The sequence below is a fragment of the Mesoplodon mirus genome (assembly GCF_964341445.2).
Source record: "Mesoplodon mirus genome assembly, chromosome: 12".
NCBI lineage: Eukaryota > Metazoa > Chordata > Mammalia > Artiodactyla > Ziphiidae > Mesoplodon > Mesoplodon mirus.
The window spans coordinates 41087516-41102836 of record NC_138988.1 but is presented as its reverse complement, the minus strand read 5'-3'; the positions used below and the strand labels follow the sequence as shown (position 1 = coordinate 41102836).

General features: G+C 50.6%; 1 protein-coding gene across 1 annotated transcript in view; it reads right to left on the bottom strand.

Moving 5' to 3' along the window:
• Positions 1-5453: 5453 nt before the first annotated feature.
• CCDC12 (coiled-coil domain containing 12) overlaps positions 5454-15321 on the bottom strand; it is a 51203-nt gene continuing 41335 nt past the window's right edge. Inside the window, exons 3-7 of the mRNA XM_082637233.1 lie at positions 13404-13483; positions 11738-11799; positions 11458-11492; positions 10338-10414; positions 5454-10240 (exon numbers count right to left, since the gene is read on the bottom strand). Coding sequence (XP_082493359.1) covers positions 10155-10240; positions 10338-10414; positions 11458-11492; positions 11738-11799; positions 13404-13483 — 340 coding nt within the window. The 3' untranslated portion in view covers positions 5454-10154. The remainder of the gene's footprint in view (positions 10241-10337; positions 10415-11457; positions 11493-11737; positions 11800-13403; positions 13484-15321) is intronic.

The following is a 15321-nucleotide window of genomic DNA, read 5'->3' as shown; positions in this document are numbered from 1 at the left end:
CTGGGCTCTTGGCCCTAGATCCCCACCACTCACTTCACCCCACTGTGATGCCCAGTGAGATGGTTTGGGGAAAGCGAAGTCTTTTAGACTCGTCTGAGGGAAGGAACGTGGCTCCTAGCACAGATCCTGAGACCACTTGGAAGGTCAGCTCCCGGAGAGCAGGGCAACATCAGGTTTACAGCTGCACCCTTAGCCCGTGGAACAGTGTCCAGCACAAGATAGATACTCAGGAAACAGGATGAATTAATGCCTGAATCCCCAGCTCCTGTAAGGGTGCTGCAGCAGGCCCCAGATGCAGCTCAGAGCCCCATGGAGAGGTCACCTGAAGGTGAGCAGGAGTCTCGCACACTGAAGCCCAGAGGTGGGGAAGAGCAGCATGAAACCCCAACAGGGGACTTGGCCTGGACGATGCCTGGGGCTTGAGGATGCACAGGTAGAGTCCAGGGGGCTTGATTTGCCCAAACTGGTCACCTTCACACAATTCACCTGCAGCCCACTGGGCTAGACAGAATTTTCCCTTGTAACTTTAGGGGCTGTGCCTCTCTGTGACCCTGTGTCTGCCATTCCTCACCGTGTTACAGGCCCTATACCAGCCCGGATGTCCACCTGGCCTCTAGGGTCCAGTCCCTGCAATCCCAGGTATGACTTCCTCCCAGCCCTCGTGCTGCCTGCCCTCTTACTCAGAGGCATCAAGCGTGAGCCTCTGGGCCAGCAGGCCCTGTACTCCTGTCCTCTGCTTGGCAACGGGGTATCCATGCTGTTGCCAAACATTTCAAGCCTGACACCTCTCCTGAGATGACCCAGAGGCCAGATGTCCTCGAGGATTTCAAGCAGGAGGAGGGGCCTGGAGCGTTGGGAGGTCAGGGCTGTCCTGGAGGAGTGCCTGGTGAACCGGGTAGCAATGGGCACACCAGGGCTCCATCCACAGAGCTGGGCACTGCCACTTGGCCCATTTCTTTTTTTTTTTTTTTTTTTTTTTTTTTTTTTTTGCTGTACGCGGGCCTCTCACTGCTGTGGCCTCTCCCGCTGCGGAGCACAGGCTCCGGACACACAGGCTCCGTGGCCATGGCTCGCGGGCCCAGCCGCTCCGCGGCACGTGGGATCTTCCGGGATCGGGGCACGAACCCGTGTCCCCTGCATCGGCAGGCGGACTCTCAACCACTGCGCCACCAGGGAAGCCCTTGGCCCATTTCTTTAGCCCTATGACAAAGGAGCTGCTGGGGCCTGAGAGTCTGTTGCTGGGGCCTGTCCCTCCAATTGAGAGTACTGTATTATTCTAGGTAGAAGTCCTTTATCAGATATGGGGTTTGCAAGTATTTTCTTAGTCAGTAGCTTTTCTCTTCATCCTTTTAACAGGGTCTTTGTTGGAGCAAAAGCTTATCATTTTGGTTGTCAAATTTGCCCATTTTTTTCTTCATGAATTGTGCTTTCTCATGTCTAAGAACACTCTTCACCAAGCTCTAGGTCCTGAAGGTTTTCTCCTATAATCCACTTTAATTTTTGTATAGGTCTGAAGTGTAGGTTGGGGTTCCTTTTTGGGGCCTTTGGATGGATATCCAATCACTCCAGCACAATTTACTAAAGACTATCCTTCCTCCATTGAGCTCATTTTGCACCTTTGCCACAAATTAGTGAGCCATACCTATGTGGGGCTACTTCTGAGTTCTCTGTATTCTTCCATTGGTCTATGTGCCTACTTTTCCACCAATACCACCATCTTGATTACTGTAGCTGTCTTGAAACGGGTAGATTGATTCCTCCTGCTTTATTCTTCTAGTTAAAAATTGTTTAAGCTGTTCAAGTTCTTGTAACTTTCCTGATACATTTTAGAATAATCTTGTCTATATATAAAAATCTTGAGATTTTGATATGAATTGCATTAAACCTGTGTATCAATTCCCAGTAAAACCACCTGAGCTTGGAGATTTCTTTTTCAGGGGTTTAAAAATTATGAATTCAATATCCTTAATAGTTACAGAGCTATGCAAATTATCTTTTTCATTTGGGGTGAGTTATGGCAGTCTGCACTTTTCAAGGAATTGGTCCATTTCATCAACTTGTCAAAATTTGGGTAGTTATTTACAGTACCCCTTTATTGTCCTTTTGATGTCCATGGGGTCTATAGTGATAGCCTTATTTCATTCCTAATATGCCTAATGTGTGTCTCCTCTTTTTTTTTTAAATTTATTTTTGGCTGCATTGGGTCTTCGTTGCTACGCGTGGGCTTTCTCTAGTTGTGGTGAGCGGGGGCTACTCTTCATTGCTGTGCACAGGCTTCTCATTGCGGTGGTTTCTCTTGTTGCAGAGCACGGGCTCTAGGCGTGCGGGCTTCAGTAGTTGCGGTACGTGGGCTCAGTAGTTGTGGCTTGCGGGCGCTAGAGCACGGGCTCAGTAGTTGTGGCGCACGGGCTTAGTTGCTCCGTAGCATGTGGGATCTTCCCGGACCAGGGATTGAACCCATGTCCCCTGCATTGGCAGGAGGATTCTTAACCACTGCACCACCAGGGAAGTCCCTGTCTCCTCTTTCTTTGTCAGTCTTTATTTCTTGTTAGTCAATTACTGATTTCTGCAATGTTTACCAGTTTCTTTGCTCACCACTTCTTCCTGCATCCTGTGGCAGGCACTGCTGGCTGCCTTCCCGGTACTCTTTCTACCCTTCTTCCTTTCTCATGGAACCTCAATTTCAATCATGGTGGCAATGTGCCCAGCTCAAAATACCCTTACTCCCCACATGTCTGCAGTTAGGGTTGGATCTGACACAGTAATGGCTGATCAGATGTGAAGGAAATCATGGGGGATGGGGCTTGAAGCCATTGTTTCTTCAGCTGGCTTGCCCTTTGCCCTTCGCCCTCCTGCCTGTAGCTCGAACCTGGGAGGTCGGGGGTGGGGGCCAGCGGGGGGAAGGCTCCCAAGAGAGCTAAGGACGGCAGCTGAGGACACGGAAGGGACTCACGTCCTTGGTGGTCTCAAGGAGTCACTGTACCACCTTAGACATAACACAAGAAAAAACCCCTCCTCGTTTAAAATCCTGTAGGTGAGCATCTGCCAAATGTCGTCCTGATTCCCATATCCTTCTCCCTGCCCCCACCCTGCTCCTCCTGCTATGGAGCATCCTTTAGTAGTTCTTTCAGCAAAGATCAGTGCAGAGTAAACACTTAGTATCATAAGCCTGAAAATGTCTATCTTGCCCTTATTATTTATTATTGAGCAGACTGACATTTATGTTTCCTCAGCACTTAGGAAAAATTTGTCTTCTACTATCTACCATTGATTGATGAAAAGTGGAACTCATTCATTAGTAGGCAATCTTTCCGTTGTTGTTTTTTTTCTTTTCCTCCTGTAGCTTGTTGGATTTTCCTCTTTCCCCTCAATGTCCTAATCTTAACCATTGTAGTGAAACTGCAGAGGTGGCCATTAAAAAAATTCCACTTCATACTTATCGAGTAATTTAGGTTGTGAATTCTGGAAATTTCTTTTAAAAGTGTGTGAAATACAGTATATACAACCCAAAAAATGTATAAAATGAATAGATAAATAAAATGAATTCCCACCACTTAAGCCAAGAAAAAGAACATTATCAACACCTCAAAAGGCCCCTTCCCAGAGCTAACCACAAGCCTGATGATGAGGATCATTGCCTTGCTCTTCTGTGCCGACTTTACCACCCATGTGTGTATCCTTGGAGACTATATTGTTCTACTCTGCCTGTGTTGGAACATCACACAAACGTCTCATACTTCTTTTCTTCCGTGACCTGCTTCTTTTTTTAAAAAAAAATTATTTATTTTTGGCTGCTGGGTCTTCGTTGCTGCGTGCGGGCTTTCTCTAGTTGTGGTGAGCGGGGGCTACTCTTCGTTGTGGTGCGCAGGCATCTCGCTGCGGTAGCTTCTCTTGTTGTGGAGCGTGGGCTCTAGGTGCGTGGGCTTCAGTAGTTGTACGTGGGCTCAGCAGTTGTGGCTCGCGGGCTCTAGAGCGCAGGCTCGGTAGTTGTGGCGCACAGGCTTAGTTGCTCCGTGGCATGTGGTATCTTCTGGGACCAGGGTTCAAACCCGTGTCCCATGCATTGGCAGGTGGATTCTTAACCACTGTGCCACCAGGGAAGTCTGACTTGCTTCTTTTGAGATGTATTCACAATCTTACACGGGGCTATAGCTCATTTCCTTGCTATAGAGTATTCCACTGTCAAAACAGTAACTCATTGTGTTTTACTGTGTGTATGTATGCTATTATGAACATTGCTTCTATTAGGGTTCCTGTCCCTGTCTCCTGGTACTCCTGTGCAACAGTGCTCTAGGACACTAATAGTGGAATTGCTGGTCACTGGCTGTGCACCAGTTCAACTTTTTCAAAAGTGGTCTTACCAACCAGCATTCCCACATGTGGCAGGTGGGAGGCCCGCTGCTCCACAGCACACCAGGGTAGCTAGTAACCCTTCTGTCTGAAAGTCTCCCTTGTCTGGCATCATCCCAGCTACCTGAGCTTCCTTCTGTTGATTTTGAGCATGACAGAGCTTTTCTAATCCCTTTCAATCTGTTTGAAAGACTGTGTTTAGGTTTCTTTTTTTAAATGACATCAGACCGAGTTTTTTTAAAAAAGCGGACAGGTACTTTAATAGTAATTAATGACATATTTGGATTTATCTGTCCCACCTTTTTCTCTCTTTGCCTTCTTTTGGATAATTTATTTTTCTCAGTCCATTTTTTTTTTCTTAATTTCTTTGGAAGAGGTACTAGGGACTTCCCTGGCGGTCCAGAGGTTAATACTCTGCGCTCCCAATGCAGGGGGCAGGGGTTTGATCCCTGGTCAGGGAACTAAGATCCCGCATGCTGCATGGTGAAGCAAAAAAAAAAAAAAAAAAAAAAAAAAAGAAGGGGTACATTCTATCACTCTATTTCTATTTTTAGCGTTATCCTAGAAATGTCAGCCTGTCTGTACACCAGAGTCTTTGCTCTCTTCCTGAGTGAGCTTGGTAGATGGCTGTAATTCCACTCACCTCTCACCTCAGGACTTACTATTATTGTTGTTATGTACTCTAAGTAGCTCTTGTTTTACTTTTACTTCACAACACGTATTTGTTTTATAAGGTTAATGTCTACTTAAATTTACACTTTCTTTCTCTTCATTCCTTCTTTTTTTTTTTTTTTTTTTCCGTACGCGGGCCTCTCACTGTTGTGGCCTCTCCCGTTGCGGAGCACAGGCTCCGGACGTGCAGGCTCAGCGGCCATGGCTCACGGGCCCAGCCGCTCCGCGGCATATGGGATCCTCCCAGACCGGGGCACGAACCCGTATCCCCTGCATCGGCAGGCGGACTCCCAACCACTGCGCCACCAGGGAGGCCCTCTTCATTCCTTCTTACATCTCAGATCTTCCATCTGGGATTCAGTCTGAAGACATTCATTCAAAAAAGACATTCAGTCTTTTTTTTTTTTTTTTAAGGAGAATGCTTATTTCTTTTTTTAAAAAACAGCTTTATTGAGTATAATATATACCTCATACAATTCACCCATTTAAATGTACAATTCAATGGCTTTTAGCATATTCACAGACTTGTACAACCATCACCATAATCCATTTTAGAATATTTTCATTACCTCAAGATATATTTTTTTAAAGAGTCTGCTGGTGACAAAACCTCTGATTTTGTCTAAAAATATTTTGTACTTGTAACATATTTTCTCTGCGTATAGAATTTCAAGTTGACAATTACCTTTTGTCCAGTTAACACTGATGCCAGATGGTACCATTCCAGTTAACACCGGCTGTGTTTGAGACATTTGCTGTGGGCTTGCTCTTTGAAAGAAAATATACTCTTCTCTAATTTTAAGATTGTTTCTTGGTCTTTTTGTTCTGACAATTTATTACAATGTGTCCAGGTATGTACTGGTTTTAAAATACGTCCACAAATTCTTAGACTCCACCTCGAGGTGGAACCTAATTCTTCTCCCTTTGAGTGTGGGCTGGACGCAGTGACTTGCTTGTAACAAATAGACTGTGGCAGAATATCACTTCCAAGACTTGGTCATAAAAGACCCTAAAGCTTCCTCCTGCTTCCTCTCTGGGATCGCTCACTCTGGGGAAAGCCAGCTGCTACCACATGTGAACACTCATGCAAGCCTTATGGAGAGGTGCACGCGGCAAGAACTGTGTGTGTGTAATGCTTCTCTAAGCATTCCTGTGAGCCCTGGGAGTGGAAACGGTCCTGAAGCAGATCCTCCAGCCCCAGTCGAGCCTTGCGATGCTGCTGCCCTGGAGGACATCTTGACGGCTACTTCAAAGAGACCTCAAGCTAGAACTACTCTGCTAAGCCACTCCTGAATTTCTGATCCACAGAAACTGTCAGATAATAACGATTTGTAGTTTTAAGCCACAGAGATTTGGGGTAATTTGTATGCAGCAATTTATAATTAATACGAAGTGTGAAAAAAACTTGAGGCAAACTTGCTTATTGAGCTGTAATGAACATACAAAAAGTGCACAAAACATATATGTAAAGCTTAATGAATATTCGTAAAGTGAACATACCTAACGAATCACCACCCATAACGAGACAGAACATTTGACTGCAGATGTCTTTTGGTTGCCCAGCTTGAGAACTGTTGACCTCAAATCTGTGGACTGGTGGTTTTGAAAAGTTCAGTCATTTAAAAAAAAAAAATTACCTTTGCCCCATTTTTGCCTTTTTTTCCCCCTGGAACTCTAACCACAAGTTGGATCTTCTCACTCTATCCTTCATATCTCTTAGCCTCTTGTTTTACATTACTGACCTGTTTATCACACTGGCTGCATTCTGGATAACCTCTTCAGATCTAGCTTCCTATTCACAAATTGGCTCTAATTCACAGATACAAGGTTTTAAATTGCCATAATAATTTTTACTTCTAGAGCATCACTTTGGTTCTTCTGCAAATCTATTCTGGTTTTCAAGCTTCTCTTTTAGTTCTTAAATCATTTTTAAACATTGAAATTATCTGACTGATAATTCTAATGTCTGAAGTCTTTGCAACTCTCATGCTACCATGTTCTTTCTGATGTCCTTTGCTCTGAGTGCTTTGTTGCCTAGTATATCTGGTGAACTTTTCTGTAAGTTATTCCTCTTTCTTGGAACTTTATTGGTGGGGATTCTTTGAGGACTAAGATGAATAAATATTCATTCAGGTCGGATCTGCATTTCCTTCTATCAAGTGTCTGAGACCACCACATTCTGGGACCACTGTAAATCTTGCCCTGAGGTTTCTCGTGTGCAAACCCACATGAGGGAGGGCTGCCTCAGTTCTCAAGGGAGACTTTATTCTACTCCAGTAATTCGCAGGGTTCAAGTTCCCCTTGGGATGCCAAGAGTACAGACTGATTATTAGTTCACAGAGGGTGCTGCCCTTTGGGGCCCGGGCCCCACCAGGCACTGAGGGCCTCCAAAACCAAGGTTCGATTTCACCTGGCTTGTCAAATACCTTCAGGGCAAAGGTCAGGCTTCAGCATTCTGCCGCTTCTCTTACCTTTTGGCCTGAGTATTCCTTCCTTTCTTGCCAGATCATTGATGCATTTAAAAAGCATTTGTCAATATTTATTTACCTAGTATTTTTAGCTGTTTTCCAAGGGAAGATCAGTTCAGGCAACCATCCTACCAAGATGCCAGAAACAGAAGTGACTGCTACTCCTTCTTCAAGTACCTTTTTACTCGTTTTCTTTTCCCGAACGAATTCCTATCAGCTAAAGGACAGCTACCAGTACGTCAGGGTTCTCAACCTATCCCCCCTCTCTCCTTCTTTCTCTCTCTCTGCCACCTTTTGGATCTCCAACTTTATTTCCAATTTATTAATCCCTTCTTTGACTATAAGTTATCATTTAGCTCCTCCAGTGAGTTTCTTATTTTAATAAACATTCTTGGGCTTCCCGGTGGCTCAGCAGTTAAGAATCCACCTGCTAATACAGGGGACACGGGTTCGAGCCCTGGTCCGGGAAGATGCCACAAGCCGCGGAGCAACTAAGCCCGTGCACCACAACTACTGAGCCTGCGCTATAGAGCCCACAAGCCACAACTACTGAGCCCGCATGCCACAACTACTGAAGCCCAAGCACTCTAGGGCCTGTGCTTTGCAACACGAGAAGCCACCACAATGAGAAGCACGTGCACCGCAACGAAGAGTAGCCCCCGCTCTCCGCAACGAGAGAAAGCCCGCACGCAGCAATGAAGACCCAACACAGCCAAAAATAAATAAATAAATAAATTTTAAAAATAAATAAATATTCTTTATTTCCAAGACTTCTAATCAGTTGTTTCTTATACCAAATCCCTGTTCTTGAGTTGTGTGTGGGAGGGGGGTGAGTCCCTCTTTGATCTCACTGGTGATAAAACAAATGCTCATTTTAAAGCCTGTTAGGATATTATCGTTTTACTTTCTTCAAGTAGAAATTCTCCCACTTGTTGGGCTGCTGGCCATTCTTTACGGCACTGGATTTTCTCATGCATTTTATAATTTTTGAGTGTCCCTCATGGGTGATAGTTTTTGCTTTTCTCTCTCCCTGCAGGGCCGTTGTTCTATAGGGCACACAGGGTTGTAAATGCAGAAGCAAATCTTTCATTAACTCTCTGGGCTCTCATACAGTGGGGATATCCTTACTCTGGTGCTGAGTGGGAGCCTAGTTGCCAGTCACAGGTGTCTGAGTCCTACACTGCCACAGACAAACATCCTGCTTCCAACTGCAATCCCAGGAGGTGGGGGCATCTTTTCACCCTTTATTCCCAGGAAGGGAAGCCCAGCTCTAGACCCTGGCTATGCAGAGGGAGCCTGGCTCCAGTCCTGACACCAGTGGGGCATGTCTGATCCCTGTCCCTTGTGGGAATCAGTCCTGGCCTTGTCTCACTGCTCACCGCAGCAGTCAGCCACCTACCACTTCAGCCCTTACTCATAGCTGCCAGTTTCTGCTCCCTTCCCAAGAACTATCTTCTTAGAGGAGTTGCATAATTTTAAGTTAAACTGTTTACTTTATTGTATGAGTGACAGTCTGTGTGCACACACTCCCTCCACCTCTACCGCCTGAGTCCTCAGCACCGTCCACCAGAGCTGGGCCATTGTGTTACTAGAAGCTGGCACGGAGGGAGGAACACACCGGGATGACTCAGGGCAGGGGTGGGAGGCTCAAGGGGAAACCATGAAGGAAACTTAAGAGTGTGATCATTCTGGAGGAGATGAAACTCTAAATGGTCACAGGTACCTGGAGTCAGACTTGTGGCCAGCCAGTCACTGTGGAGAGCCAGCTCCATGGAGGAGGCTCACGGTCCTGAAGCCAGGACCTTGGGGATCCAGGGTCCAAGACCACCCCCGAAACCCAGGCTACAATACCCCAGTCTTTAGCAGAATGGGCCACCCTCCCCCCTACGGGCGCCCTGTGCCAGGGAAGCCAGCGTCTAGCTCTGGCCGGTGAAGTGGGGAGACGGGCTGCTGGGGCTGTGGGTGGAATGTGAATGAGCAGTGCCAGGGGCCCCGAAACTGTAGTGGCCCAGAGTCAAGGCTTTGCCAAGGCACAGCTCACCCCCTTCATGGGCCCAGTCGTTTCCTTCTCACTGCGAGGGGGTCCACAGAGGACCAGAGTGGGAGCCTCTCCAAGGTATCCCACAAACTACTGTAAGGCCTACCTCTGTCATCCAAGGATTTTGAGATGATCACCGCTGACCCAGGACTGGACCAGAACCCGACCCAGAAGGTCAGGCCTGGGCCTTCCCCACCCCTCCAGCCTCAACATGTTCAGCCCAACACAGGGCTTACTCATATTAAACATCACCTCTGCAGCTGCCCTGTCTTGGGGCCCAAACCCAGAGTATCCCAAATATTCAGGAGGTTTCTGCCATACACAGGGGTCTGCTTGTTTCTATTTCCAGACATTAAAAAAATTCAAAATAACATATATACGTAGAGATACAGCAAGCCCACAGAGCTTTTGCTGGCTCTGCCCCAACTCAGCACGCTGGGGACCACTCAGGAGACAAGGAGCCGACCTCACAGCATGGGGAGGGGTGGGGTTCAGACTGCTAGGCAGGGAGTCACTGTTCTGAGGCCAAACTGGAGGTGATGGCAAGCCCAGCCCCTACCCTTGCCCAAGACCATCCTCCTATAGGACAGGCCTGAAAGGCGGGCGGCGAGGGGATAGGGCGTGCCTCAGTCGGAGTCACCAGCCTCTTGTTCGGTGGTGGTGGCCGCCACTGCAGAGGCCAGGTTGTCCTCCTGGCCCTTCAGCCTCTCACCTGGAAGGGCGGCAGATAGGAGGAGTGGAGAGGGGCCGTGTGCTTGCGCCACCACCCAGAGGGCAGGGAACCCTGCCTTACCAGGCCCCGCACTTACGGATCAGCTCGGCGATGGCCCTCTGGGTCCGCTTTTCTAGCTTCTCCAGCTTCTTGGCTACATCTCTCTTGAGGTCCCTGGAGCAGGGAGGTGGGAGGAAGCCGGAGGCTGAAGGCTGGCCTGGTGTAGCCTTGGGGCCTTCCCCTCCCACAGCCCCTCCGGCATCAGGAATCACACTCGGGTGCCTGAGGCCAGGATGCTCCTCCCGCTCTCTTTCTGTGTCCTCCAAACCCAGCACCAGCCATCCTTGCCAGTCCCAGTGAGGCAGGGACTAGCACCGCAGACCCACCCAACACAGGGGACCGAGTCAAGGTGTACAAGGTAGATGGTCCTTAGGGTCCTCTCTTTGTCTGTTCCCCTTGGTCTCCATCAGTGAGTGACTTGCCCCGGCCCGCTGGGGGTCCTGCTCCTCCTTCGACCACACGTTCACCCTCACCACCAGGAGCTTCCAGAAGTGCACACACAGCCTATTCCCCCCGGCTCTGGGTTTCCAAGGACACGCGCCCCATGCTTCTGTTTCATCAAATTAGAACACCTTCAGCTAGTGCCGTACTTGACACAGAACTGCAAGTGAGAGGGAAATGGCTGGTACCTCTGGCCCAAGGTAAAGCGAACACACGGCCCTCTCTCACCCTCTTTCTCTGCCCAGTCAAAGGCGCACCAGGAAGGATGAGCATCCCCATTGCACTGCAGAGGGAGCTGAGGCCAAAGGGAAACAGGCTAGCTGGTGGCGGAACTGGGGCAGAAACCTTCATCTGCCCTTCCCACCGTCTTGCCTCTACCCTACGGCTCCCTGAGGGCAACGGTCAGCCTTGTTCAAATGGAGCTCTCTGAGGTGGGGCGGGCCCTCACCCTTTCAGAAGGGACTTTTGGAGGGGACTGCTGAGCCCCCTCTGCCCGAGCCCCTCCCCACCCTTAGGTGTCACTCCCCGTAATGTCCCTCTCATCCTCCACTTACGTCCTTCTCGGCACTCACTTCAGACATTAATAATCTCCTGTAGCTGTAAGTCTACACTGCCTGCCTCCCGTTGCAAGGCTGGGAAAGGCCCAGCCGGAGCCCATGCCTAGTACCAAGAGTGTCCCAGTCAGTCTGCACTGGTCCTACATGGGCAACACTCACCAATCAGGCTTCCGGGGTGCGAGGTTGGCCAGGTCCTGGGGAGGGAGGAGACACATGTCAGGGCTGGAAGGGCTTAGCCCCAAGGGAAGTAGAAGACAGGGGACAGAGGTAGGAAAAGGGGAGAAAAGGGAGGAGGAAGGGGGGGGCTGAGGGGAAACAGGGAGGTAGAAAGGGAATAAAGAAGTGACGAGAAGGAAGGATGTGTGAAGAGAGCAGGTGGGAAGGAGAAAAGGACCCACAGAAGGAGCAAGGGAGGACGGGGACACGCCCAGGCACTCACCACTTCCTCAATGATGGGCTCTGGCTTGGCGGCTTCCAGCTGCTCCTTCACCTTCTCTTCCACTAGAGGGCGCAAGACAACAACGGAGGCAGGTCGGCAAGGAGCCACCACTCTCCCAGATACGGCAAACTGCAGCTGCAGGTCCCTGGGAGAGTCTGGGCTTTCTTGCCCTGCCTCTCCCCTTGGCCCCTAACTACCTAGAGGTGAAGATCCTGCAAAGGCAGCTCTGGAGGAAGGGCTTGGGTTTCTCAGGATGAAGCCAATCCGGGGATGAAGGAGGGCCAGCAGGCTAGAGTAGACGGAGCCCAGACCTCTAGCCAGGAAGCATGGGTGCTTCTCTTAGTCCCAGGATCCCCAGGTGGGAAATGAGACAGTTGCCTGGATATATCCAAAGTATGGTTTTGGGAAGGGCCTTGAGGACTGGCTTTTCCCATACCCTCCTGGGGCTCCTGGGCTCTGAGGACGTGCCCTGGGAATGGCCAGGGCACAGGTGGCGTTTCTTCCCGTCCCACTCTTAGATCTATGCTCCCAAGACCAGGGGGGCAGCCACCTTGAGGAGTCCTGCCCACGTGTACCTCCCGGCTCCACCCAGCTGCCAACAGGACAACGGGCCTCTGGGTGGCCTGACCCGGAGGGCCCTGACCCTGTGGGGACAGATGTCAAGAACAACAAATTTGGGCTCCACGGGCTTCCTCTAACCCCCCCTCACCATTGTCCCGGGCCTCCTCATGGCCCCTCTGCCCGGCCTCACCTCCCTCCAGCCACAAGTGCTGACCCTGAGACATGGGACCAGTTCCCCGTCCCTGTCCTGCCTTTACTCTCCCCACCATGCCACTGCCTCACCATGGCAAGGCCCAGACCATGAAGCAGATCACCTGGGAAGTGTGTGAATCTCAGGGGCGAAGGGGATGGGGAGGCAGACTGGAGTGTGGCTGAATGGGCAACACTTTACTCTTTTATAAGATAAATGTATCTATTAGTTTATTACTCATATAATTAAAAATTGATAAAAACAAAGAATAAAAAACATGGCCAGGGCCAGGGATCTGCATGATAAGAAGCACCCCAGCATCTCCAGCGTGGATGGCTCTGGACAGGCTGCAGCTGGCCAGATGCTCTGGCTGCTGTGCTGCTCCCCACACCGTGGTGTGACTGGGCAGCCTCTGGGCCAGGCCCTTCATCCCACCAGTGAGAACACCTCTGCCCATCCTTTGTGCTCTGGCACTGCCACGCCCCAAGCCGGGCGGGTGTCTGCCTGCCCACTACTCTCCAAGGACCTGGATGGTCAGCCCATCTTCAGCGTCTCTCACTCTGACCCTCCAAGGGCCCACAGCACCCATCACCCTGCCCCTGCTGTCCAAGGGCCCCAGGGCCACTTCCACTTCTCAGCCCGGAGAGTCCTCTGAGGGGATGTGGCCACTTCCCTCACAGGTCCCTGGAGAGCCTCCAAGGCAGGGCGTGAGCAGGGCAGAGCAGGCACAACAGGCCACTTCAGTGCCCAGACTGCTTCTAGTTGTGCATCTGCCACGAGATGGTGATGGAGGGTCCTGGAGGCCCAACTTCCAGCCCTGGCACTGTCAGTTATTCTCCAAGAGAGGGTGACACCTGCCAAGGTGGAGGCAACCAACAGTGCCATGGAGCAGAGGTGGAGATGCAGCCCACCTACCTGCGATTGGCTTGGCCTGGGGCACCCTTCTCTTCTTCAGGTCCTCATCCTCTGGGACATAGTTCCGCAGCCTGAGTTCCCTAAAGGGCAGAGAGAACAAGCAGAGAGGAAGTAAGGTATAACACAGTCTCATTCACCTTACACACTTGCAGGTTGGCATGTGATGAAGCCATAGGAGCTGGCTACTTCCTGACTTTCCTCTGGTCTCTCTGGAGATGACCTGGTGAAGGGGGACAGCACAGGAACAGAAGCTTCATTGTGAGAGGCTCCCTTCTCTGAGCCTCAGCCTCCTCATCTTCCAGTTAGCAGCTGGGCTGGGTGCTCTCCCAAAGCCCCACCTGCACCGTAGGTTCTCATCAAGAGCTGGGGTCAGGGGTGCACAGAGAGCACTCACTGGATGTCTCTCCAGCATTATCTCCATTTGGCAGTCACGGGAACCGGGGGTCAGAGAGACTGCACCATTTTTATAGGGTCATACAGCAGTGGTCGCAGCATCTGAGACAAGGCAAGCTGTGACTCCAAGCCAGGGCCAGAGCTACTCCTAAAAGAGGAAGCCAGTGGTCACCCACTGGTTCCCCAAGCCCCGCCTGCTCCTCAGAGCCTTCGTGCCCTGGAGCCTCAGCTACTGGTGGCAAGGGTCTGGTAGTGGCTAGGAGTGGCCAGCAAGGGCTGAGGGAACAGGCATGACAGTGTGCAAGGCTGGGAAAGCCACAATGCACCTGGACAGCCATGAGAAGTTCACATACCTCGTCCCTGCAAGGGGTTTTTTAAATCTACCAGAGCAGATCCCACGACCTCGTCTTTGAAAGGGGAGCGGCCACAAGGAGTCAGAACGGCACACTGGGATTGACCAGCGACCGTGGTGTTGTTTTCCTCTTATCGCAGTCTCCTTGGGCAGGGCTGGCTGTACCAAGTGCTCACTGGGGGCCTCCCTGGCTCAGCAGCTCATCAAACCCCGACTCCCACACACAGCAGCCTGCCCGCAGGACGGGCCCTTGGCTAACTCCACAGGGTAGCAAAGAGAGAGTTCCTGGGGGCTGCTGCTTAATAAAGGCAAGACAGAGACACTGGGACAGACCATCTAGGCCCTGGGGGAGGCAGAAGTGGCCTCCCCAACTGGTTAGACAGATGGGACTGGGATGTGGGTCCTCTTTCTTCCCCACTACCTCTTCTGAGCCCTCTCAGGACTGCTGGCGCCTCAGAAGTCCTGGGAACATTTTCCCAACAGGAGGCCTCCTGTGGTCTGTCATCTACGGAACCCTCTGTCTGTGCCAGGGAAATGTGTGGCTGATTTCTCCAGCCCCTGGGCAAACAAGCTTTTCCAGAAGTGAGGCAGGAGGTGTCTGTGGCTACACAGTTAGCAAGTGACAGTGGTCTGAACTTGGGGGTTTCCTGACACCAAATCAGTCCCCTATTCACCAGCTTCACCTGCCCCCCTGCCCTCTGCCAGGCCCCCCAGGGCCTGCAGTCCTGGGGCTTGGCTAAACCTGTGTGCCTGGGAGTAGTACCAGCATGGCCTGTGTGGAGGAAGCCTGCTGCCTACTCCCAGGGTCTACCTCCTCTAAGGAGCAGGGACACCACCCTGTCCCCCATCCCCTAATGCCTGGAGGTAAATGCCAAGTCACTAAGGCACTGGGAGAGAAAGTGGGGCATGATCGGTACACTGACTTTCGTTTATAACAGGGTGGGGAGAAAAGCGGAAGAGAAACTGGCTGTGGGAAGAAAACTGTGGGGATTAGTGAGAATAAAAAAAAAACTGTCACTCTCAGAAACTGGCTCCAGGGCCTTGTAAGAGATCAGAGAGAGGAGAGTCTGGTGGCAGCTGTACCCAGAGCTCACAGCAGTAACCACAAGCACCCACACCTCCAGCACCCCCTGCTGCCCAGGCTTCAGAAGACTAGCCGGAATGAGGGAGGAC